The sequence below is a fragment of the Eschrichtius robustus genome, chromosome 2 (genome assembly GCF_028021215.1).
Source record: "Eschrichtius robustus isolate mEscRob2 chromosome 2, mEscRob2.pri, whole genome shotgun sequence".
Taxonomy (NCBI): Eukaryota; Metazoa; Chordata; class Mammalia; order Artiodactyla; family Eschrichtiidae; genus Eschrichtius; species Eschrichtius robustus.
Window position 1 is genome coordinate 56,346,241 of NC_090825.1, and position 20,412 is coordinate 56,366,652.

A 20,412-nucleotide genomic window follows, 5' to 3' on the forward strand; every position below is an offset into this window, starting at 1 on the left:
CCGAGCCCAGAGCCTGAGCTTGTCACCACTGATCCGCATCATCTCTATTTGGCACATAGGAAACCAGCTCAGAAAGGTTAAGTAGTCTGCCCAAGGTCACACCTGTCGAGGTGACACAGCCAGGATTCACATGGAGTCTGCCTTGACACCGTGTTCTTTTAATAGAAGCACTCAGCACTGCTGCATGCCAAGCCCACAGTGACCTGGAATAATCTAAGGGGAAATGTGGTTCTTCCAGGAATGCAAGCATGAATGTGGTTGGGTGGACCGACCCCAGGGCTGCTACTGAGAAACGCGGACACCGCTGTTGATCCTCCACACGATGGCTGGGCGGGGGGCGGAAGGGGGCAAGTCTCAGATGAATCATCCCATGTCTTCAGACAAATAGCAGCGCAAGCTCGTGGACATTTCTGAGCTCCCTAAGGGTCAAACCTAAAGTTGTGATGGCTTTGAAAATTTTTCAACTCAATCTAAAGCCTTGACTTAAAATTCCATCTTAAACCAGGCCCCTTCTGAGAGGCCAAGAGAAAAGTTATACTTCATTGCTTAGAGAAATAGAAGCAGATCGCTGGAGGGCAGGAACCATGCTGCTTGGTTCTTAGAATACTTAGTACTCAGGTCTTTCTTCACTATTACCTTCTAAAGCCCCAGAAAAGGAATTTCTAATGCCAGGGAAGACATTTAAAACGTGGGGGAAGGGAGAGGTGTCTAGATAGGTAACCTCTACCAATTCCACTGAAGGCATTTGAGTAATAGTTGTTAACATTATACATAGTTAATTTACATGAGTAGAATTCTAGAATCATCCCCTCAACAGGAACTTAATTATTCTGCTTGTAATTTGAGAACTTTCTATACAGCTGATGTATAGCTGTTTATTAGGGCACTCATATCAATGGTCTTTTTATATATTTATTTAAATTTTTTTTTACCATATGATATCACTTATATGTGGAATCTAAAATATGACACAAATGAACTTATCTATGAAACAAAAACAGACTCACAGACATAGAGAACAGACTTGTGGTTGCCAAGGGGGAGGGGGATAGAGGAAGGGAAGGATTGAGAGTTTGGGATTAACAGATGCAAACTATTATATAGAGAGAATGGATAAACAACAAGGTCCTACTGTACAGTACAGGGAACTATATTCAATATCCCGTGATAAACCATAACGGAAAAGAATATGGAAAAGAACGTATATATGTTATACATATATATGTATATATAACAGAATCGCTTTGCTGTATGCCAGAAACTAACACAACACTGTAAATCAACTATACTTTAATAATTTTTTTTTTTAAATTGAATTTAAAAAAAAATTGAATTTCAATGATGTTAGGTGGGGATGTAGTTCCCACTTGGTCACAGTTCCCCCAGCTCTACATTATCTCACACAAGCCCCGATTCTGATTTTATGCTACTTGCCTGACCCTGCAGGAGTCAGTGTTTGTATCCTCTCTGTTCAAGGCAACCCGTCCCTTTGCAGAGAAGGAGTGTGAAGCCCAGAGAGGCTGGGTGACAGGTCCAGGGTTGCTCAGGGATCACTGTCAGGGCACAGAGGAGGGAACCCAGGGGTCCTCCCTCCCAGCCAACATTCACATCTAGAGTTGCCAATGGCCTTTTCATAAAATGGCCTCCCGAGGTCAGTGGGGAATGGTGACTGTGTGATGCTCATTCTGGCATCTCCAGAGCCTCCCAGCACAGTGCCTGTCACAAAGCAGGCACTCAGTAAACATTCACTGAATGAATAAATGAAGTTGCTGATGCCCCTTTTTAAAATTTCAAATGGGAAAATAATGGTTGGTAATACTACAGACAGATTTTCAATTTTAAGAGTAAGGATCAAGGTTTTGATGAATGGATACTGTTCCCTAGTTTTAGAGGCTAAGTATAGACTTTGATCACTAAATGACTCATATTAGCACTAAAGTAGCCAAACATGTTCTTTCTCCCTAAACAAACAAACAAAAGTCTCATAGAGGTGTTTTGTTAATTTTTTAAAAAGTTTTTACAGTGTAAAATTGTAAGCTTGGACAAGGGGATAGACAGTTCCCAGCAACTTGGCTCCCGGTTGGATGCATGTTCTACTGCTTCCGTGGGCATGGGTGTCACCACCCTCCAGCCTCACCCAAACTGAAGGTGCAGCTCTGCCCACTATTCACAGACAAGTCCCAGCAAAGACTAACCCCAATCTTTTTGGTACAAGTTTTACAAGGGCCAACCCAAGGTATATCCAGCTTACTATAGTTATTAGCTCACCTGGCAATTCAGGGTCAAGGGAAAATAGGATCAGGGAACAAAAAAAGAAAATGGACTAGTAAAACAAAATAAAGCAACTGGGATTAAGACTTCTTTTCAAAACTCAAGCAGAGTCTTTGTCCTTTGAAGGGTAGGAGGTACCAAAAAACAGCAAGACAACCGGAATAAACCCCATATAAATCACTGGAGCATCCACTTTCTGTTTATAAGGAAAAAGCTCCAGTCCATCTTTTATTTTCTATTTTTATATTCATGAGAAAAAAACAAGTAGATTATAAAATGAATTATGGATCTCAGCAGTAGCAGCTGAACAGATAAAGGAATAAATAAAAAATTATGATCACAATGAGATACCATTTCACACTCATTAGGATGGCTCTTATCCAAAAAATGGAAAATTGCAAGTATTGGAGAGGATGTGGAGAAATTGGAAGTTTTGTGCATTGCTGATGGGAATGTAAAATGGTGCAGCCACTGTAGGAAACAGTTTGGCAGTTCTTCAAAAAGTTATACATAAAATTACCATATGACCCAGCAATTCCACTTTTAGGTATATATCCAAAATAATTAAAAGTAGGGACTCAAACAGATATTTCTACACTAATGTTCATAGCAGCATTGTTCACAATAGCCAAGAGATAGAAACAACACTACTGTTCATTACAAGACAGATGAATGGATAAACAAAACGTTTATCATACAATTCAGTCTTAAAAGGGAATGAAATTTTGATATGTACTACAACATGGATGAACCTTGAAAGCATTGCTAAGTAAAATAAGACAGACACAAAGGACAAATATTGTGTGATTACACTTATATGAAGTTATCTAGAGTAGTCAAATTTGTAGAGCCAGAAACTAGAATATAGGTTACCAGAGGCGAAGGAGAGGGGATACTTATTGTTTAGTGGGTACGAAGTTTCTGTTTGGGATGATGAAAATTTTTTGGAACTGAATAGTGGTGAGGTTGTACAACATTACGAATGTACTTAGTACCACTAAATTGCACACTTAAGAATGGTTAATATGGCCAGTTTTATGCTACCCATCTCTTACCACAATAAAAAAGAATATATTGTAAAACCTGTGACTATATTAAGTATCTTCACAATATCGTACAAACATCACCACCAGCTGCTGCCACCTCCCCCAGAATAGGTGTTCCAAAACACAGAGTCAGGCGAAATGGGATCTGCTGGTGTTCACTGGATGCTCAGCTGGCCTGGAATAGTTTTCCTACACCAGGAACTGGGGGAAATGGGAGCTGCCCCTCGGCTTCTAAATCCCCTGGACTAGCTCTTGCACAACGCAGGGCTGTGGGGAAGGAGGGACTGCACTCACCACTGCCCCGCTCAGCTCCTCCTTAGTGAGCAAAGGTTTGGGTGGGGGGAACTGACACCACCGCCTGGTCACCCACCCAGGATAGGTCTTCTGCACGGAGCTGGGGAGATGGGAATTACCACTTGGCTGTCAAGCCCATGGCAACAGTCTTGCACAACATGGATCTGGGCAGGTGGGGGGCAGGGGCGGTGCAGACATGCCTACCACTGTTCCTACTGAGTTTCTGCAGATTTTGTTGAATAAACATTTCTGAAATTGTAAGCTTTTTGGTCAATCTCCAGAGATTTTGAATGGTTATCTTTGCTAATTTTTACCAGGCTAATAAATGTCTCTCTGGGAGTGAGGTTGCACTGGGATCCTCACACCACTGTTCTGGGAGCCCCTCCTTCTCCACAGAGTTTTAACCATAATGGAAAGATGCATATTTTTGAACAGCAGCCTTTTGTACAGGTCCCCTTGAAGGATGTTCCTGGTAAGTTCATGTGCCGATTTTACACCCTTCGTACAGTATTCCAAGGAGAAGCAGAGATAATGGCCACATCCAATCTCAAGTCTGTCTAAAACCCTGCTGGAGGTGGTGTAGTGGTGGCCAAGCCCTTGGCTCAGAGAGCTAACAGTCTGAATGAGGAGAAGCATCTGATTAGATAAATCTGAGATCAAAAGTGAAGTGTCCCTGCTGGAAGGTGAGAGGATTAGCATCTTGGAGGCACACAGAGCTTTTGGAAAGACAAGCCCTTTGAAATCCACAAAATCACCTGTGTTCTGCAGATAGGCACTCAGAGTGACTTCTGAAGGGATTAGACCCTGTCTGCAGTGCTTGCTTCACAGAGATGCATTATCATATTTGATGAATGTTTATCGAATGTCCCCTGGGAGAGTGACATTGTCATTATCTGTTTCTAAGGCTCTGGATAACCTTGTTTTGATTTGTGCTTTCTCTTCCTGTAAAGATGTGGCTGTTGCTGGGGATTTCATACTTCTTTTATTTTTAGTTGGTTTTTAAAGAGTGAGAAGAGGTAGCTGACTCAATGTTCTATATATACAGTCTTGCAAAACCACAGCTGAGGATATTAAATAATATTCTGACTTGGATAAACTGCCACTCTAAGTGAAGGTGTTTTCTTCACTAGACTTGCTGCAGGTTGGAAGGGAAACTGCCCTTCAACAATGGCAAATGACACAGCCATCATGTCTGCAAGTCCAGAATGATTGATAGATTTTACCTCATCTATTCCCTCATCTGACACAGGCTGGAGACCAGTTTCATTATTACTACTTTCTAGAAGAAGAAATAAAATTATTTGCCAGCATGCTCAATGTGATGAATTGCTAAAACGAACGAAGTAACCCCTTTAGATTTCTCTTAATGTATCTCTCCATTTTCCTTCCAAAGGCCATTTGTTTATTAACATCTGCCCAGTGAAGAGACTTGCAATGCATATTTCAAACATCAGTTTAAAATGATTCTTCAGGTACGATGCCAGAAACTAATAGCCCCCCCTTCACATTGCCTCTGTGATCTCCGGCATGTCCTTCCAAGCACCCTCCCCCTTTCCCCCTCCCTGCCCACGTGCATGCTGAATAGCAAGGATTTCTGGCTGGACTTATTGTTTGGGTCAAGTTCAGAGAGTGTTCTTGTGTTTCTTTCATCATCTAATAAAGATGAGGGGCGGAGGTCAGAGGAAGTACGTCTTGGAGATGAAGGGCAAATTGAGATCTTTGATTCAAAGACTGTGGCTCCATCACTTTCTCTTACATTGAAATGGTATTCATCCCACACTTCCTACTGCAAATCACTCTGGTACGACGTGACAATGCAGCAGATACACAAGGACTTTTCCCACATCACACTACAAACACAGACACCCTCTCCGGGGAACCTAAGAGAAACTTTTGGGCTTCCACTTCCCCTCCATTTGTTTGAAGGATCAAGAGAACACAGTTCCATTTTCAACAAAAATTAAAAAGGAAAATCATGAAAAGAGCCAACCTCCTTTTTTTTCTCTCTTAATATATTGTTGCATCCAGGGAAGAGGAAACAGTGAGCGCCACTGATACTGGGTCCCCAGAGACCCTGTAAGGGTCACTCCCCAGCTCTCAAATGAGCTCCTCTTCCTCAGCTTGCAGAGCAAGCTCCTAATGGGACTGGAAGTTACTCTTGGCTCAGGGCTGCTGTGCAAAAATGAAATGCCATGGGGCTTCAGGGAACCAGGCTGCGTGCGCACCTGGGTTTTTACAGGGAAGACAGTTTTTAGCTGTAAGGCTTTGGAGATTTGGATACGGAGATTTGAAAAACCCTGTTCCTGCCACCCTCCATAGGCCTGTAAGAACTGTGTGTTCCTTAAGGGCAGGGACAGACTCCTGCCACACATTTTTGTTTTTTATTTCTTCTTAAGGTACTGTCTGTGGTGCCATGGACCAATTCACTTTGGGACGCAAAATATGACAACATCTTGTTTATTCTGCAGTGTTGCAAAATAATGTGTGTACTGGATAAAATTTTCCAGATAGCTGGACTGCCACCCTTTGAGAATTGAATAGTTTAAAATGAAAGTGGATTTGGAGTACATTTAGTTAGTAAATATGGTAGAGAGGATGCACTGTTCTTTGACTGTGCAAATCCATTATCATGAACATGTATTATTTTACTGGCTGGATCAGAGACGTCCCGAGGGCCTGGGGAGATGAAAAGGACTCTGAGCCTCACCTTACAGTCTTGGAGTTCTAGCCTCCTTCCCTTGGTTTACTGAGTTCTAACTCTGTGTCCCTTTCTCTTCACTGCTGCCATTTCTTCCCAGGATCCGTGTAATAAGGTTCACTGCTTTTTCCAGTCTCGACTATTTTCTTTTTCACCAATCATAACCCAGAACAAAACTGAGAGAAACCAGATGGACTTACTTTTACATATATTACTTGGCAAACATGCTCTTGCCAATAGAGTAAAGATCATGGGTTTTATGATAGCTATAAAAATCTAATTCACCCTTTCTGTCATTATGTGAGGAGAGGGACTTTATATCAAGTGGCATTCTATTTTGTACTTAGAAAAATATGTGTTTATCTTGTTATTAAAATTAAAATTTGCTTTAAGCAGAACAAGTCGATTGGACCTCCAAAACAGATTTGGAACCATCCATTTCTAACTTCCTCTTTGCTACCTTTTAAATCCAGGCCAGTATTACCTTCTACAGACTATTAAAACTGCCTCTTACGCAGACGTAGAGAATGGACTTGAGGACACGGGGACGGGGAAGGGTAAGCTGGGAGGAAGTGCGACAGTGGCATGGACATATATACACTACCAAATGTAAAATAGATAGCTAGTGGGAAGCAGCCACATAGCACAGGGAGATCAGCTCGGTGCTTTGTGACCACCTAGAGGGGTGGGATAGGGAGGGTGGGAGGGAGACGCAAGAGGGAGGAGATATGGGGATGTATGTATATGTGTGGCTGATTCACTTTGTTATAAAGCAGAAACTAACACACCATTGTAAAGCAATTATACTCCAATAAAGATGTTAAAAAAAAAAAGAATTAAATGTAAGACCTGAAACCATGAAACTTCTAGAAGAAAACATAGGAATAAAGCTCTTTGACATGGGCAAAAAAAAATGCCTCCTAATGGTCTCCCAGCATCATCCTGGCTTCCTCCCAACCCACCGTTCACACGATAGTCAGATGAGCTTTAGAAAATGTAAATCTCATTATTTCACACCCACACGCAGTGGCTTTCCGTGTCAGCCTCACCTTGCATCTCCCTCCCTCTCCTGCTGTGTTCTCCGCACTGTCCTTCTCTCCTTGGCCATGTTCCCGTAAATCACAGACCTTTGCAGATGCTGTCTGCTCTGCCTGAAATGCTCTTCCCTTTGTTTTCTCCACGGCTGGGTCTTTCCATCCTTCAGTTCTCAAATTAAATGTCACTCCCTGACCACACTAATTAAAGTAGATATTCACTATTATTGTCTATCTAGAGTAGAGGTGTGTGGATAGACATATGGGAGTGAACACAAAGTATGAAAATCTTTGTATCACATGCTAACACCCATCAGATAGCATCCACCATGGATGAACATTAAACAGTGAGACAGACAAGTGACCTTGCCAGTTGACTTCAGCTCTCTGTCAACAGCCACTCCAGTGCTGTAACAAAGAGCATATGAATGAAGTGGCCACAGTGGCAGAGATGGAGGCTACACATGAGCACAACAGCATGAATTGCATTTACCAAGGCTGATCTATTGCTGAATATCCAACATACCAGCAATGAAGACTGATGCTGAGCTTCCAATATGGCACCGTTGCTCAAGAAGACCAATTAGTCACTTGGTGAGAAGTTGACTATATCGAGTCCCTTTTGACTTGAAGAGCCAGTAGGTCTTTGCCTCAGGAATAGATGCATAGTACTTCAGATGTAGGCTTGCCCTTTCTGCTGGTAGGACCTCAGCCAGCACTACTATGCAAGGGGTAGGGTTATGGAGTGTTTGTTCTATTGGCACAGAATCCTATATAATATCACATCAAACCATAGCATTCACATTACAGTAAATGAGGTGAGAGATGGGCCTGTGACCACAGGATCTATTGGTCATATCACATACACACCACCCAGAAGTGGCTAGCTCCCTAGAGCTCTTCTTGGAGGAAATACTCCACAAGGATGGGGTGTCACCTTCCAGTGCATGCATTGAATCAAAGACTTTTATATGGTCCTATGTCCTCAACAGGAAGAACGCATGGGTCCAGGGATGAAGGCTGGAAGCAGGAGTGGCCCTACTTCCCTTCACTCACAGTGACATGCTGGGAGACTTAGTATTTCTCGTCCCTGTGGCACTGAGCTCTGCAGGATTAGCAATTCTCCTCCTCAAAGAGGGTACACTTCCACCTGGGGCATAGCAAGAGGATCATTGAATGATAAGCCATGTCTGTCGCCTGGGCACTTTTTAGTCCTTGCTTCCAGGGACCAGCAGATGAGGAAAGGAGTCACCATCTTGGCAGAGGTAAACGACCTGATCATCAGGAGAGAGTAAAGCTGTTGTCACACAAGGGGTCAGGGAAGAATACACGTGGAACCCACTTAGGGTTCTTTTGGTATTTCCTTCCCCACCTGTGACTGTAAATAAACAGGTACAGCAACTCCATTCTGAGAAGGACATCTGTCTTAGTCTGTTTGGGCACAGACTGAGTGGCTTACACAACAAACGTTGATTTCTCACAGTTCTGGAGGTCGGGAAGTCTGAGATCAGGTGCCAGCAGCTCCTGTGTCTGGTGAGGACCCTCCTCCTAGTTTGCAGATAGCCACCTTCTTGCTGTGTCCTTACATTGTAGAGAGAGAAGACTCTCATCTTAGCTATCCCATCATGGGGGTCCCATCCTCATGAATTTATCTAAACCTAATTATCTCCCAAGAGTCCTACCTCCAAATACCATCTCACTAGGGGTTAAGGCTTACGGGGCGGGAGGGTGGGGAGGACAAAACCATTCGGTCCAGGGCAACATGATGACCAAGGCTCAGACCCTTTGGAGATGAGGGTCTGGGTCAAGTCACCTGGAAAGCCACTGAGCCTGGCAGAGAGGGATCTAGACAGGTAACGGAGGAAGGAGAAAATGAACATCAGTGTGTCTCCTAGACTAATTGCAGCGATGGGGCTGAAGTTCATCCACTACTCTCCCTTTTCTTAGTTTTCCCTCAGGGAGAGAGGCCCACTGGAATCCTGGAGAAGATATTCTGTGAGTGTATGTGAAGAAGTGGATTGGAGTGATGCAAAAGGTGGGCTGCGGCAGACGCAGAGATGAGTGACCCAGTCTCTCTTCAAAGCCGGCCTTGTGCGGAGCTGTGGGGAATGCAGTCAGCAGACACCTCCAGCCACCAGCTCCCTGACCCCCTCAGGGTCTGTCCCCGCTGCAGGGTCACACCTTCCTGAGGTCACACTCTTCCTGGGCAGCTCACATCTGGTGACTGAGCAAGGCAGGTGCGCAAAGGCCTGGACGTCTCTGCCCAGTGTGGCACAGCTCTGATGGGCAGACCTTGCCCCGGAGCTGCCCACCATGTTGGGTGAGGCTTGGTCGGGCATGCATAACAGTCTGGCTTCTCTTTGCTCAGTCTTCTTTCCTCCCCCTTCTTTTCACTGGTACTGATCCCTAATAAACATCTTACACCCAAATCTGTCTCAGCATCTACTTCCAGAGAACCCAACCTGCTACAGGCTATATGCTCGGAGGGCAAAGGAGGAACTTGCTAACTAGGTAATTTGGAGCAAGTCATTTCACTCTCCTGACCCTCCATTTCCTCATCAGTAAAATGGAGATAGCAACCTTTGCCTCTCAGGGTTGCATGAGGCTTAAATGAGATCGAGTGTGTAAGTCACCTGGCACAGTGCTTGGCAAATAACAGCATATAACATTTAAAAGGGAAGCTTCCTGGGAAACGGACAGCTTCCCATGCCGACAGAGCTTTGCGAGTGCTCTGTTGAAGAGAGAGAGCTGAGCGTTCAGTTTTCTGGCCAATTCACTGATGGTAATAATGATGGCTACGTCTTACAAGGCGTACACTGTGAGCCCGGCACAGGAGTGTCTTCATATACTAACTCATTTAACCCACAAAACAATCTGGTGAGAAGGTGCTGTGCCGGGCCCCATTTTACAGATGAGGAGACTGAGGCACAGAGAGATGCTCACAAACTGGTCTCAGGTCCCAAAGACTGGAAGTGAGAGAGCTGGGCTTCGAATCCAGGAACCTGGCACCAGAATCTGTGCTCTTGCCCACGAGAACATATATTGTACAAAGAACTTGACGCAGAATAAAGTAATCCTGCCTCTAACCTCCCACTTCTCCGTGACACCCTTCCAGAACTAATTTTTCTGAATAGGAGAGAAGAGCATGAGGAAGATGTCACCTGCCTGCTGATGAGCTGAAGTTCATTAATCCTTTTTGAAGCCTTGAGGGAGGGAGACATCACCCGTGTCTCCCTGGGGCCAAGACGCCCACCAGTAGGAAGTGCTCTGGCAGAGCGTCTGAGGGCAGGAGTAAGACGTTGACAGTAGCAGCTTTCTTGCAAAATTTCAGGTATTCACAAATAATTAACTCAGTTTTTTCAACACGTCTTTATTTGCTTAAATTAACAAAATATAGGTTACATGCTATTTTCAGGTAAACTGCTTTTTCACTGAATCAGAAAGCAATATTCACAACTTGGGTTGCTACACACTTCGAGTTTTATTTTTAAATAGCAAGCCAGAATTCTGTACAAAATCAACATTTGGTGTAATGTTGTCCAAATATGTGAAGGATTTTAAATGTTAGCTCTGTTACATTTTGTTCCAGCAAAGCAGACAAAGATCATAATTCAAAACACGATGTTAATATTTTATTAAACGCCCTCAGGGCTTAATAAATACAGTATGCACATTGGGCTGTCTCATGTAACTACTCATATACAAATATACCAGTTACCCTTCTGGGGTCATGGAAAGTCAGCCTCAGTCTCATGGCCAGCGGGGAGTCAAATTTTTAAAAAGAGAGAACGAGTTGAAAGGCAACAAGAGGGGGTAATCATAGGCCGGAATAAAAAGGATAACAAAAATATGCCGGTTGGCTGGGTCAGTTGGTTGGTTCAAAGACAGTGGTCAAAAGCCTGGAAAGCATTTGGTAGTGACCTATTTTCAGAGTGTCACAATGTGATGGATTTCATGCTATCTTGGTCCTGGGATTGCTGATGACCTTGGATGGTTTCATCCCTTAATTCTCTTGAGGATGGCCTCATGGCTTCTCTTTCAGACTTGCGTTCTGGTTAATTAGCTCTAGGCAAGGTTGGCCAACCCTTCCCTTAGCTCTGCACTTAATGCACAGGGTGCCCATATAATTTATCACCCAAACTGGAACACTTTTGAGAGTTAAGGTGACACTCTTAGTAACTACCTGGGGACAACAGGTATAAACCCGGGTTGTCCCAGGCCAACCAGGATGTTGGTCACATACAAAACCAAGGTTTTAGCCTTGGTTCTCAGAAGGTCAATGCATATGAACCAGTGGGTTATATCTAATGAAGTCTCTCACATCCAGAGTCAAGAATGAAAAACAGGCTTTAGAATACATTCCATAAGAATTTTTTATGACTTTTCCTAGACCCTTTTCTCTTCCTCCAAATGAAATTTTACTTGGAAGGCTAACATAAAACAGATGGAATTTGAGCAGCTCTGAGTGAAGTGGGGATGTGGGTTGAGAATTTTCCCTCCCCTAGCAGCTCTAGAAGGGCCTAAGAGGGGCCTCTTGCTTCTCAGCACACAATGTGGAAACCAGCATTCTAGACCATACTCTTTCCATCTCAACATTAACTTGTTCCTCAAACACTCCCACATGATTCGCTTTGGGTGGAAAAGTCTACAGCTTGCTACTCTAGATTTTCTAGTTCCTATTCCAGCTCAGCACACCCAGAACAAACTGGAAATCTGCAGCCTTTGTAGCAGGTCCTCAACACCTTGCTGCTGAAACAATGAATATGTAACAGGACCCTAGGAGGAGGCCTCACAGGACACTCTGCCAGCCCCAGAGTGATGTCATCAGAGGCACTGATGAACTGTATTAATAATAATGGGTGGAAGGCAAACTGCCCCTATGAAGATCTGGATGGGTTCTTGGCCCAGAGTCGTGCTGGTAACCGCAGAAAACCACACTCTTCCCTTCACCATCCCCTCTGCAGGTGCTCTGACCTTGGGGCACAGATGGCAGTAGCCAACCCAAGCAGCTTTGGCACGTTGTAGTGGTGGTGAGGCTGGACGAAGGAGCCTTAAGCAAGGCAGCGGGAGGAACGCATCAGGGATTGACAAAGCGCACGTGTGACTGATGAGAACTAGATGAGGCTGACGGCGAAGCACCTTGGCCAAGAGAAAAAGCCAGCATCCCACAGGCAGAGATGGGCCGGGTCGTCTAAAGAAATGTACTGGTAACTTTGGGAGGAGAAGAAGCAAATAATAAACAGTACCTAGCTCTACAAATACGAGTTGAAACTACCAAGGGACAGTTTTTACATAAACACAGACACAGTACCAGAGGGTCACTGCTTATGGTCAGTCACACATATGTGACATTCTGTCAGCACTGCTTTATTTGTCAGATGCCGGTGCCTAAGGGAAGCCTACCTGCGGGGCACGACCCACCCTTTACAGTCACTACCACTCACTGGACTCGTGATTCACGCATCTAGGAAGAAATAATTAGTCACTATAGGCTGGCTATGTATATTTAAACATTAAGTGACCATAAGCATCACAGGCATCATTTCTAGTACAAAAAGTGTGTGTTTATACAGTGTGTGTGTGTGTGTGTGTGTGTGTGTGTGTGTGTGTGTGCGTTTCCTCTCGTGAGGCTCTTACAGAACATGTAAGAAGGCCTAAGTCAGCAGTATGATTTCAAGGTCTCCTGCTTTCTATCTTAATGAGTCTAAAGCCAGAAGCTGAAATATTTATGGAGTCCCTGGGAGGGGGTCTTGGGAGCCACTATTTTAGCCTAGTCAATCTTTCTCAACTCTGGCTGCACATAAGAATCATCTGGGGTAACTTGGAAAATAACCGGTGCTAGAGCTCCACTCTAGACCAATTAAATCGGTCAGGCCCCAGCATTGGCATGTTTTAAAAGGCTCCCTGAGATGATTCTAATGTTCAGGTAGCATTGAGAATACAGCCCAGAGACTCCTTTACTAGTGATTAGCTGATGGTTATTCTAATACTCTAAATAAGTTAGAGCTTAAATTTCAGGGAGAATTCCTCCCCCCCACCCCCAGCTCCAGCACTGAGGAGAAATCCACTGCTCATGGGGTGACAACTCTTCCTGCAGCTGCTTTATGGGGCATGAAGCCTCGAGCAAGGTCTCCAGGAGGGAGCTCTGCTCAGGACATGGGGTTAGCCTGCAGACGCTGAGCACCGTCGGACCATCTAAAAATATGCTCCAAATGCCACATCTGATGAACGTAGCAGAAGCCAAACGAGGCAGACCCAGGCAGGAATCTAAGTATTGCTGGTTTTTCCTTAGTCAAAATTCTTCTTATTCTCTTGAAATGTTATCTTACATCTGCAGCAACTACTTGAGAACATCCTCTTCAATAACTCACCCTCCTGTGTCATTTCTGGCGCTTTTTGATTATTTAATGAAGCAAATTTTAAAATATATACAACTACTAATATTTTCATCTATCTGGAAAAATATTATACCTTTTACACATTCAACTAAAGAGTCATTAATAAGGTAACATGTCAAGCACCATATTTTTGCAACTAGAAAGAAATTTACCGTATTAGTCGATGGAAAATATAATTTCTAAAAGCACCTCAGCATCAGCTTACAGTTAGATGTCTAGAAGAATATGTACAGTTTATTACACTGGAGATCCATGAAATAACATTGAAGAAGACCTTGCATGTGTGTTAAAAATCAAGGGCCCAATGCATGACCTGAGAAGCGTTTACATGACTGAGGACGCCCCTGCTCATTTAGTCTGAGCCATTTGTAAAGATTCGTGCCCTTCTCCGGTCTCCAGCAAATGAGAGCTCATGCGGAAAGCTGTACTTGCACAGCCTAGTGCTTATTTTCCAAGTGTAATTTTTCAACCGTCCACTTAGATCCCTAAAAGCACTGCTTGTTTTTCCATTTTCCTCTCCAGTAATTCTTTTAAACTCTCATCTCTGTGCTTGAAGTACAAGTAATCAGAAAAGGAGGGGCCCCGCCGAGCGCTCTGCAGGGCCCGGAGGCGGGGACACTCGTCTCTGCGGGCAAACTCTCTCTCCCGGCCGCCGTCGGGCCCGGGGCTGTCCCGGCTCTTCGGCTGGAGGTCCCCTGGCGGCGCGTCCCCCTCCGCCTGCGCGTCCGCCCTGGGGCCCGGCTCGGGCTTGGCGGACAGGTCCTGGGGCGCGCAGAGCGGCGGGCGGCGGGGGCCGAGGCCCGGGCTGTCCCGCTCCACGTCGTAGCAGTTGTCGTCGTCCTCCTCCTCGTGGCAGGAGCTGCCCCTGGCGCTCTCCCCGTCCGACTGGAAGGCCGGCCCCTTGGCGCGGCGCTTCTGGGACAGGTCGAAGGGCTCCTCCTGCTCCAGGCTCCTCAGGCCCCCCGCCGTCTGCGCCAGGGCAATTCTCCCCCTTCCAAAACCTGCCGGAGCAAAGGCACGTTCAGGCCCCGGGAAGCGTTCAGGTCGCTGGGTGGAACCCAGGGCCGGTTAGTGTAGCTTGCTTTTGCATTTTAGAAATAGATAAATCCCCAGGAAGGCTGTAGAGAGATGGGCCTTGTCACAGATGGAGTCTACATCGGTAGGACTCCTTTCAGGGGAATTTGGCAACATGCGAGAAAAGCTTTAAAAATAAGCACACCTTTGACTTAGCAGTTACACTACTGAGAATTTGAACTATGAAAATAGTCTGGCAGATGCACAAAATGTATATGTAAGGATGCTCATCACCACGCTTTTAATAGTGAGACTGTGAAAACAATGATCAATTTAACGATAGAGGTTTGTTTAAATAAATAATAGTACCTCCATACAATGAAGGTATTATGTGTGTTGAAGGTGCTTCTATGTGTAGAAGATGTAGAGACCTATTACTGACCATAAAAGGTATTCTCTATATACTTTAAGTAAAAGAAATATATATTTATCATATATATTATTTATCATATACATTAATAGTGTAGATTCTATTTTATATATCAAAAAATATCTGGAAGGACATATGCCAAAAATCTCAAAAATGATTAACTATGAGGTGATTTTTACATTTCCCTTTTCACTTCAAATATATTTCTTTTTATTTTAACAGCGAGCACATATTGTAACCATAAGAAAAAAAAAATAAAACAATAATAAAGATATTTTCATCTTGAAAAACCCCCCAGATATTCCATTTGGGACCAAGGGGGCCACCCCATAACTGGGCCCCCTAAGCATAGACAGAGTAGGGAGGGCGCAGGAAGGTCCTCTGAGGAGCTCAAAAGCCCTTGTGTCCCACCACAAGGGTCCTTGCTGTTGGGCACAGTGATGTAAGAGGGTCTCATTTTTAGTCTCAGTTTGAAGGCCCTTGTAGGGATGGACTTTTCCGCGGCCAACAGGCATGTGGTAGGCCTCCACCTGATTTGATCTCGGAGCTGTCTGCCCGTGGTAAGCCAGCAGCCAGGCCCTGAGGACCAGGCGGGGAGGACTGAAGAGAGGGATAGGAGGGAGGGGGCTGGGGTGCGGCCAGACCCTGCTGCACAGGGGGAAGCAGGCTTCTGGGGTGGGGATGCACAAAGAAAGCCGATGTCCGGTGCTGCCTGCTTTATGGTGGGGTCAGGCGGTGAAGCTGTCTGTAGCTTTAATCTTGTCAGGGGCACAGGGAGGATCTTTTTAATCTGGGTCTTGATTTTTGAGCCATTTCAAAACCTAGAGTGGAGAAATGCTAACACCTTTTGTAGTTGAAAACATTAAAATTGCTGAAAGTCTGTTAAAAACTTTCAAAGCAACTCTCTGATATACGGTGATGCTCTTGACTTTTCCAGAAGGATGATGGTCTTTAGGTGCCTGTTAGGATATGAGTATCCACATGGGGTGAGTCCTGGTGACCAAGTCAGGCTTTCAGATGGAGGACTGTCTCCTCATCACCTTCTATGTCTCTAGCCCTGGTGACTGAGCACACTTCACCTATTCTGGAAAAATCCAGGCCTAGCTTGGGAAGTAGTTCAGGCAACTAGAGATGCAAAGAATGATTCAGAAAAAGAACATTCTCAGCGAAATAAAGTGCTTTTGTTTTTTAACCAGAACTTTTTCAGGGCTTTTGTACAAATTCCAGGCCTTGTTTTATGATGATCACAGTTTCCTCTCAACCAAGAGTCACCATAAACTCAGTGGGTGTTTGAGAAATCTGAAAGCTACAATCATTTTGTTTCATGCTGGGTGTGCACGCGTGCATCCTATTCATGAATACGGGTGCCTAGTCGACCACCTCTTTTGTAAAGGGGTGGGAGAAGCAGCAAACATGAACAAACCACCCATGTTTTTACCCAGTGCAGTAAGCACTGGCTTGAGCCAGAAATTCTTGAGTTAGAATCTCAGTTCTGCCTTCAGACTTGCTGTTTGACCTTGAGCAGTTTATGTAACACCTCTTGGCCTTGGTCTCCATTTACATAAAATGAGAATAACACAGTCTACTTCGTGGAACATTGGGGATGAGCAATAATATCTAAGTGCATCACCCTGTGCTTGGATCATATGTGAATCAGAACATGTCAGCCAGTTAACATGATACTGTAAGTTACATATATGTGTGTCTTCTCTCCCCACACACAGACCTCCCAGAGGACGAATGAAGATGGTCTCATTCCCCTGGTATCTGCCATGGCATATAGCACACTGCATTGGACAGAGAGCATTTACTGCCCATTTATTGAAGGACAACCTACTGAACCCAGTACATGTGGAACATAAACTCTTCACTGCTAAGGAAGCGACCGAGAAGATGAAGGAGGCAGAAACTTTCATCAGTTCAGTTAGGACTCAGCTAGGGAGACTCAGTGCTCTGCCTATGGGCCAATCAGCCCTACCAAGCAGGAAAACTGTCCTTGCGAGTTTCTGGTTGTGAACAGATAGACGAGACCTAGCCTGCTACAAACACACTTCTGCTGACGGCAGAACTTGCAGACCTGCCCCTTAGCAGCAGTGTGATAAAGAGGATACAATAAGGCTTTAGAGTCAGAAAGGTCTGTGTTCAAATTCTCGGTCTGCTACTTTTCAGTTGAGCAAGTTAATATTTCAAAGCCTCATAACAGAAGTTCCTCCAGCCTGGAGTTACTATAAAGATTCACAGAGACCAAGCACCTGCTGCAGGGTCTGGAACAAAGAACTAACAGTGGTAACGACTGGCATCATTATGATATTCTAATCTACTCCCTAAAATTCACTTTTACTTACTACCTTCAGATATCAGCTTTACGTTTGTTACAGTAACTCTGCCAACCTCCTCCTGCTACTCTGCTGTGGGCTTGAAAATTATGCTCCCTTTTATGACGGTAAGAATAACCCCCCAAAGTAAAGCTCCCTAAAGACAAGTTCAGCTCCCATTTGTTACTCACGGGCCTGGAAGGGTGATTACCTTGAGAATGGAGGCCCCGCTCCATGACCCCATGCTTCACTTTCATGTGGCGTGTCAGGTTCCCCTTCAGGGTGAACTTGCTGGGGCAGTAGAGGCACTTGAAGGGTTTGCTGTCAGAGTGCAGGTGCATGTGGCCCATTAGGTTGTGCATCCGGTTGAATTCCTTCCCACACAGCTGTGAAGACAGTGATGAAGAGAACACAGGTTACTCAAAGGCGGGGACCCTGCCCAGGTGACCACACCCAGGCCTGTGTGAGGATGGATGTGTTGCTACTTTGTTTGGATCTTGGCATTTTTAAGTTGCTTCCAAAGAAACTGTCCCCATGGAAGCCAAGGAGGGGTTGGATTGAGCCCAGGCTCAGAGGTGGAACAGGTAGGGATGGATTCATGAGATTTTATTCCTGTTGTATTGGGATTTTTAAACTCAAGGTAAAAATTGCAAAGCTATTAAAGCTTCTTTTGAACGCAACCTTTTGGAAAGGAGAAAAGCTGCTCTGAAAGCAATTGCTCAAAGTGTGCTTCACTTGAATGATAAGGATACGATGACTTGTTTAATATTTATGGAGCGTTTGCAATATGGAAGGCACCGTCCCAAGTCTGCCATGGAATTTCTCATTTAACCCACATCAGTCCTATGAGATGGGTGCTGTTCTCATCCCTATTTTACAGATGGACAAACTGGGGGATTAAGAGTAAAGACTGGCCAAGGCGCACAGCTGGAGCTGGGATAATAAACTCAGGTCCTCGGACACCAGAGGCCACACCGTCAATCACCACATCCTACCGTGTCCCCCCAGTACAACTCTTCTGTTAGACTATCTCAGGCAATGCTTTTCTAATTTTTAAATTTGCTAACTTTGGGGATGGCTTTCAGAGTTAAAAGGAAGGAGTGTGTCTTTTCTCTGGGTAGAGATCTGAAGTACTGAAAATATCATCCTAGGTATACAAAAAGCAAACATACTTTATTCACTTTTTTAAAATTTCTATTTCCATCAAATTGCAAATGCATGATGGACCACAGCAGTGGTTCTCCAGCTCCTCTGGGAAGAACAGAACTGCCTTTTCAAAGGCAATGTGTGCAGATGCAGATGGTGTAAGACAGAAGCAGTTGTTCTGGGGTGCTTTCCTTTCTTTTCTTGTCCCCAAGCTTCAGCAGAGCAGGGTTTGGAAACTCCAGCCCTTCCTTGACTGTGCTGTGAGGAATGCAAAGGAGGATTCTGTGTCTGTGCTGGGACCAGAGCATTAAGGGAGGAACATTCTCCTTCCCTTTTCCCTTCCCACCCTCAGAGGCCCATGTCATGAGGGTAGTGATATGAAGCAAGAGGTGCCCAGAGAGAGGATGCGGGGTACGGCATCCTCCGAAGCTGACACTGGTCTTCCTTTCTCACCGAGAGATGTTTTCAGGGCCATCGTGGAGGTTCTGGGTTGAACTTTTATTAATGAAGACAGTGTTTTCTTCAGGTGGCTATGGAGGTGAGAGCTGAGCTGAACTTGGAAGAATGGGTACACCTAACAACTGTGACCTTGGGAGATTAGCCTAAAAGAATGCGGGGCAGTAAGAGGAAGCCATCCTGGGATTACAGATTTGTCACAGATAATCCATGCATGGATAATAAACGGCTGGTTCTGTATTTTTAAATGATTCCTATTTGGGGGTTTTACGTACTTTTTCCCTTTTTACTTCCTTACTAGTGAGAATGAACTCAGCATACTGGTACCCCACACTGAGTATTCAGAGCACCCCTCACCACATTCATTTGGAAAAGGTGACCCAAGAGGGGAAAAGCTGAGACAGTGGGTCTAATTTAGGGGAAAGTATGGATACTTGCTTTCTCTTTATTCTCAACCAAGACAATTTATAAAGATATATCAGCCTGTGGCTCAGTTTTGCCCATGTGTGAGAGTTCTGGTAGAGTTCTCTTTATTAGCTTAGTTTATCCAGTTCTCCATCCTGGCTAAGAAAAAAAAATTTGTATCTAGAGCTTCTACATTAGGTATTTCCAGTCATGGGTCATTCTGGAAAAGATAGATCTCATTTGGTTTCATGGGACAGTTCTGATTACTTGGAGCAATGCTGCTGCTGGACTTGCTGAGCTGAACAGTCCTTCATTAGACTGCAGCATCTCTGAAGGCTCTGCCTGCCTTTCGGCTACAGTCCCTGCCTAGCACCAGGCTTGACACATGATAGTTCCTTAGTAAGTCTCTGTGGAGTGAGTGAAGGGGTGAGGCACATCGCAGCAGAAGATCTGAAAACAGCAAAAGCCATGGGTAGTTAAGCACAAGGCATGTAGGTGGAGGGGAGATAGAGGTTGGAAGGTCAATTAGGCCACTGCACTAGTCCAAGCCTGGATGGGTCTCATGGTCCTATAGGCCAGACGGAGAGAACTGAAGGAAGAAATGGGTGCCTTCTTCCTTCAATGACTTCCGTGGAGGGTGATATTCCACTTTTAGCTATCATCTGTGGTTGCTGAGGTATTAGAAGCTGGATTGGTCTGAAAGGGTTTTATAAAGGAGATGAAATTTTAGCCTAACCTTGAAGAATATGTGGAGTGCCTTTTGTTTTTGTTTTGACACAAGAATAAAGTCTCCTCATTAAATATTTTCAGACACTTCAATCAACCTTAAACTACAGGCACAGTAACTATTACTATTGTGATAATGATCCACTGCTTGCTTGTTGCTGCTGCAACTGCTGTAACTT

The 20,412-nt window shown here is 44.6% G+C and overlaps 1 protein-coding gene across 1 annotated transcript in view; it reads right to left on the bottom strand.

The window, feature by feature from the left end:
• Positions 1-13,861: 13,861 nt before the first annotated feature.
• ZNF366 (zinc finger protein 366) overlaps positions 13,862-20,412 on the bottom strand; it is a 63,821-nt gene continuing 57,270 nt past the window's right edge. Inside the window, exons 4-5 of the mRNA XM_068535488.1 lie at positions 17,712-17,886; positions 13,862-14,742 (exon numbers count right to left, since the gene is read on the bottom strand). Coding sequence (XP_068391589.1) covers positions 14,219-14,742; positions 17,712-17,886 — 699 coding nt within the window. The 3' untranslated portion in view covers positions 13,862-14,218. The remainder of the gene's footprint in view (positions 14,743-17,711; positions 17,887-20,412) is intronic.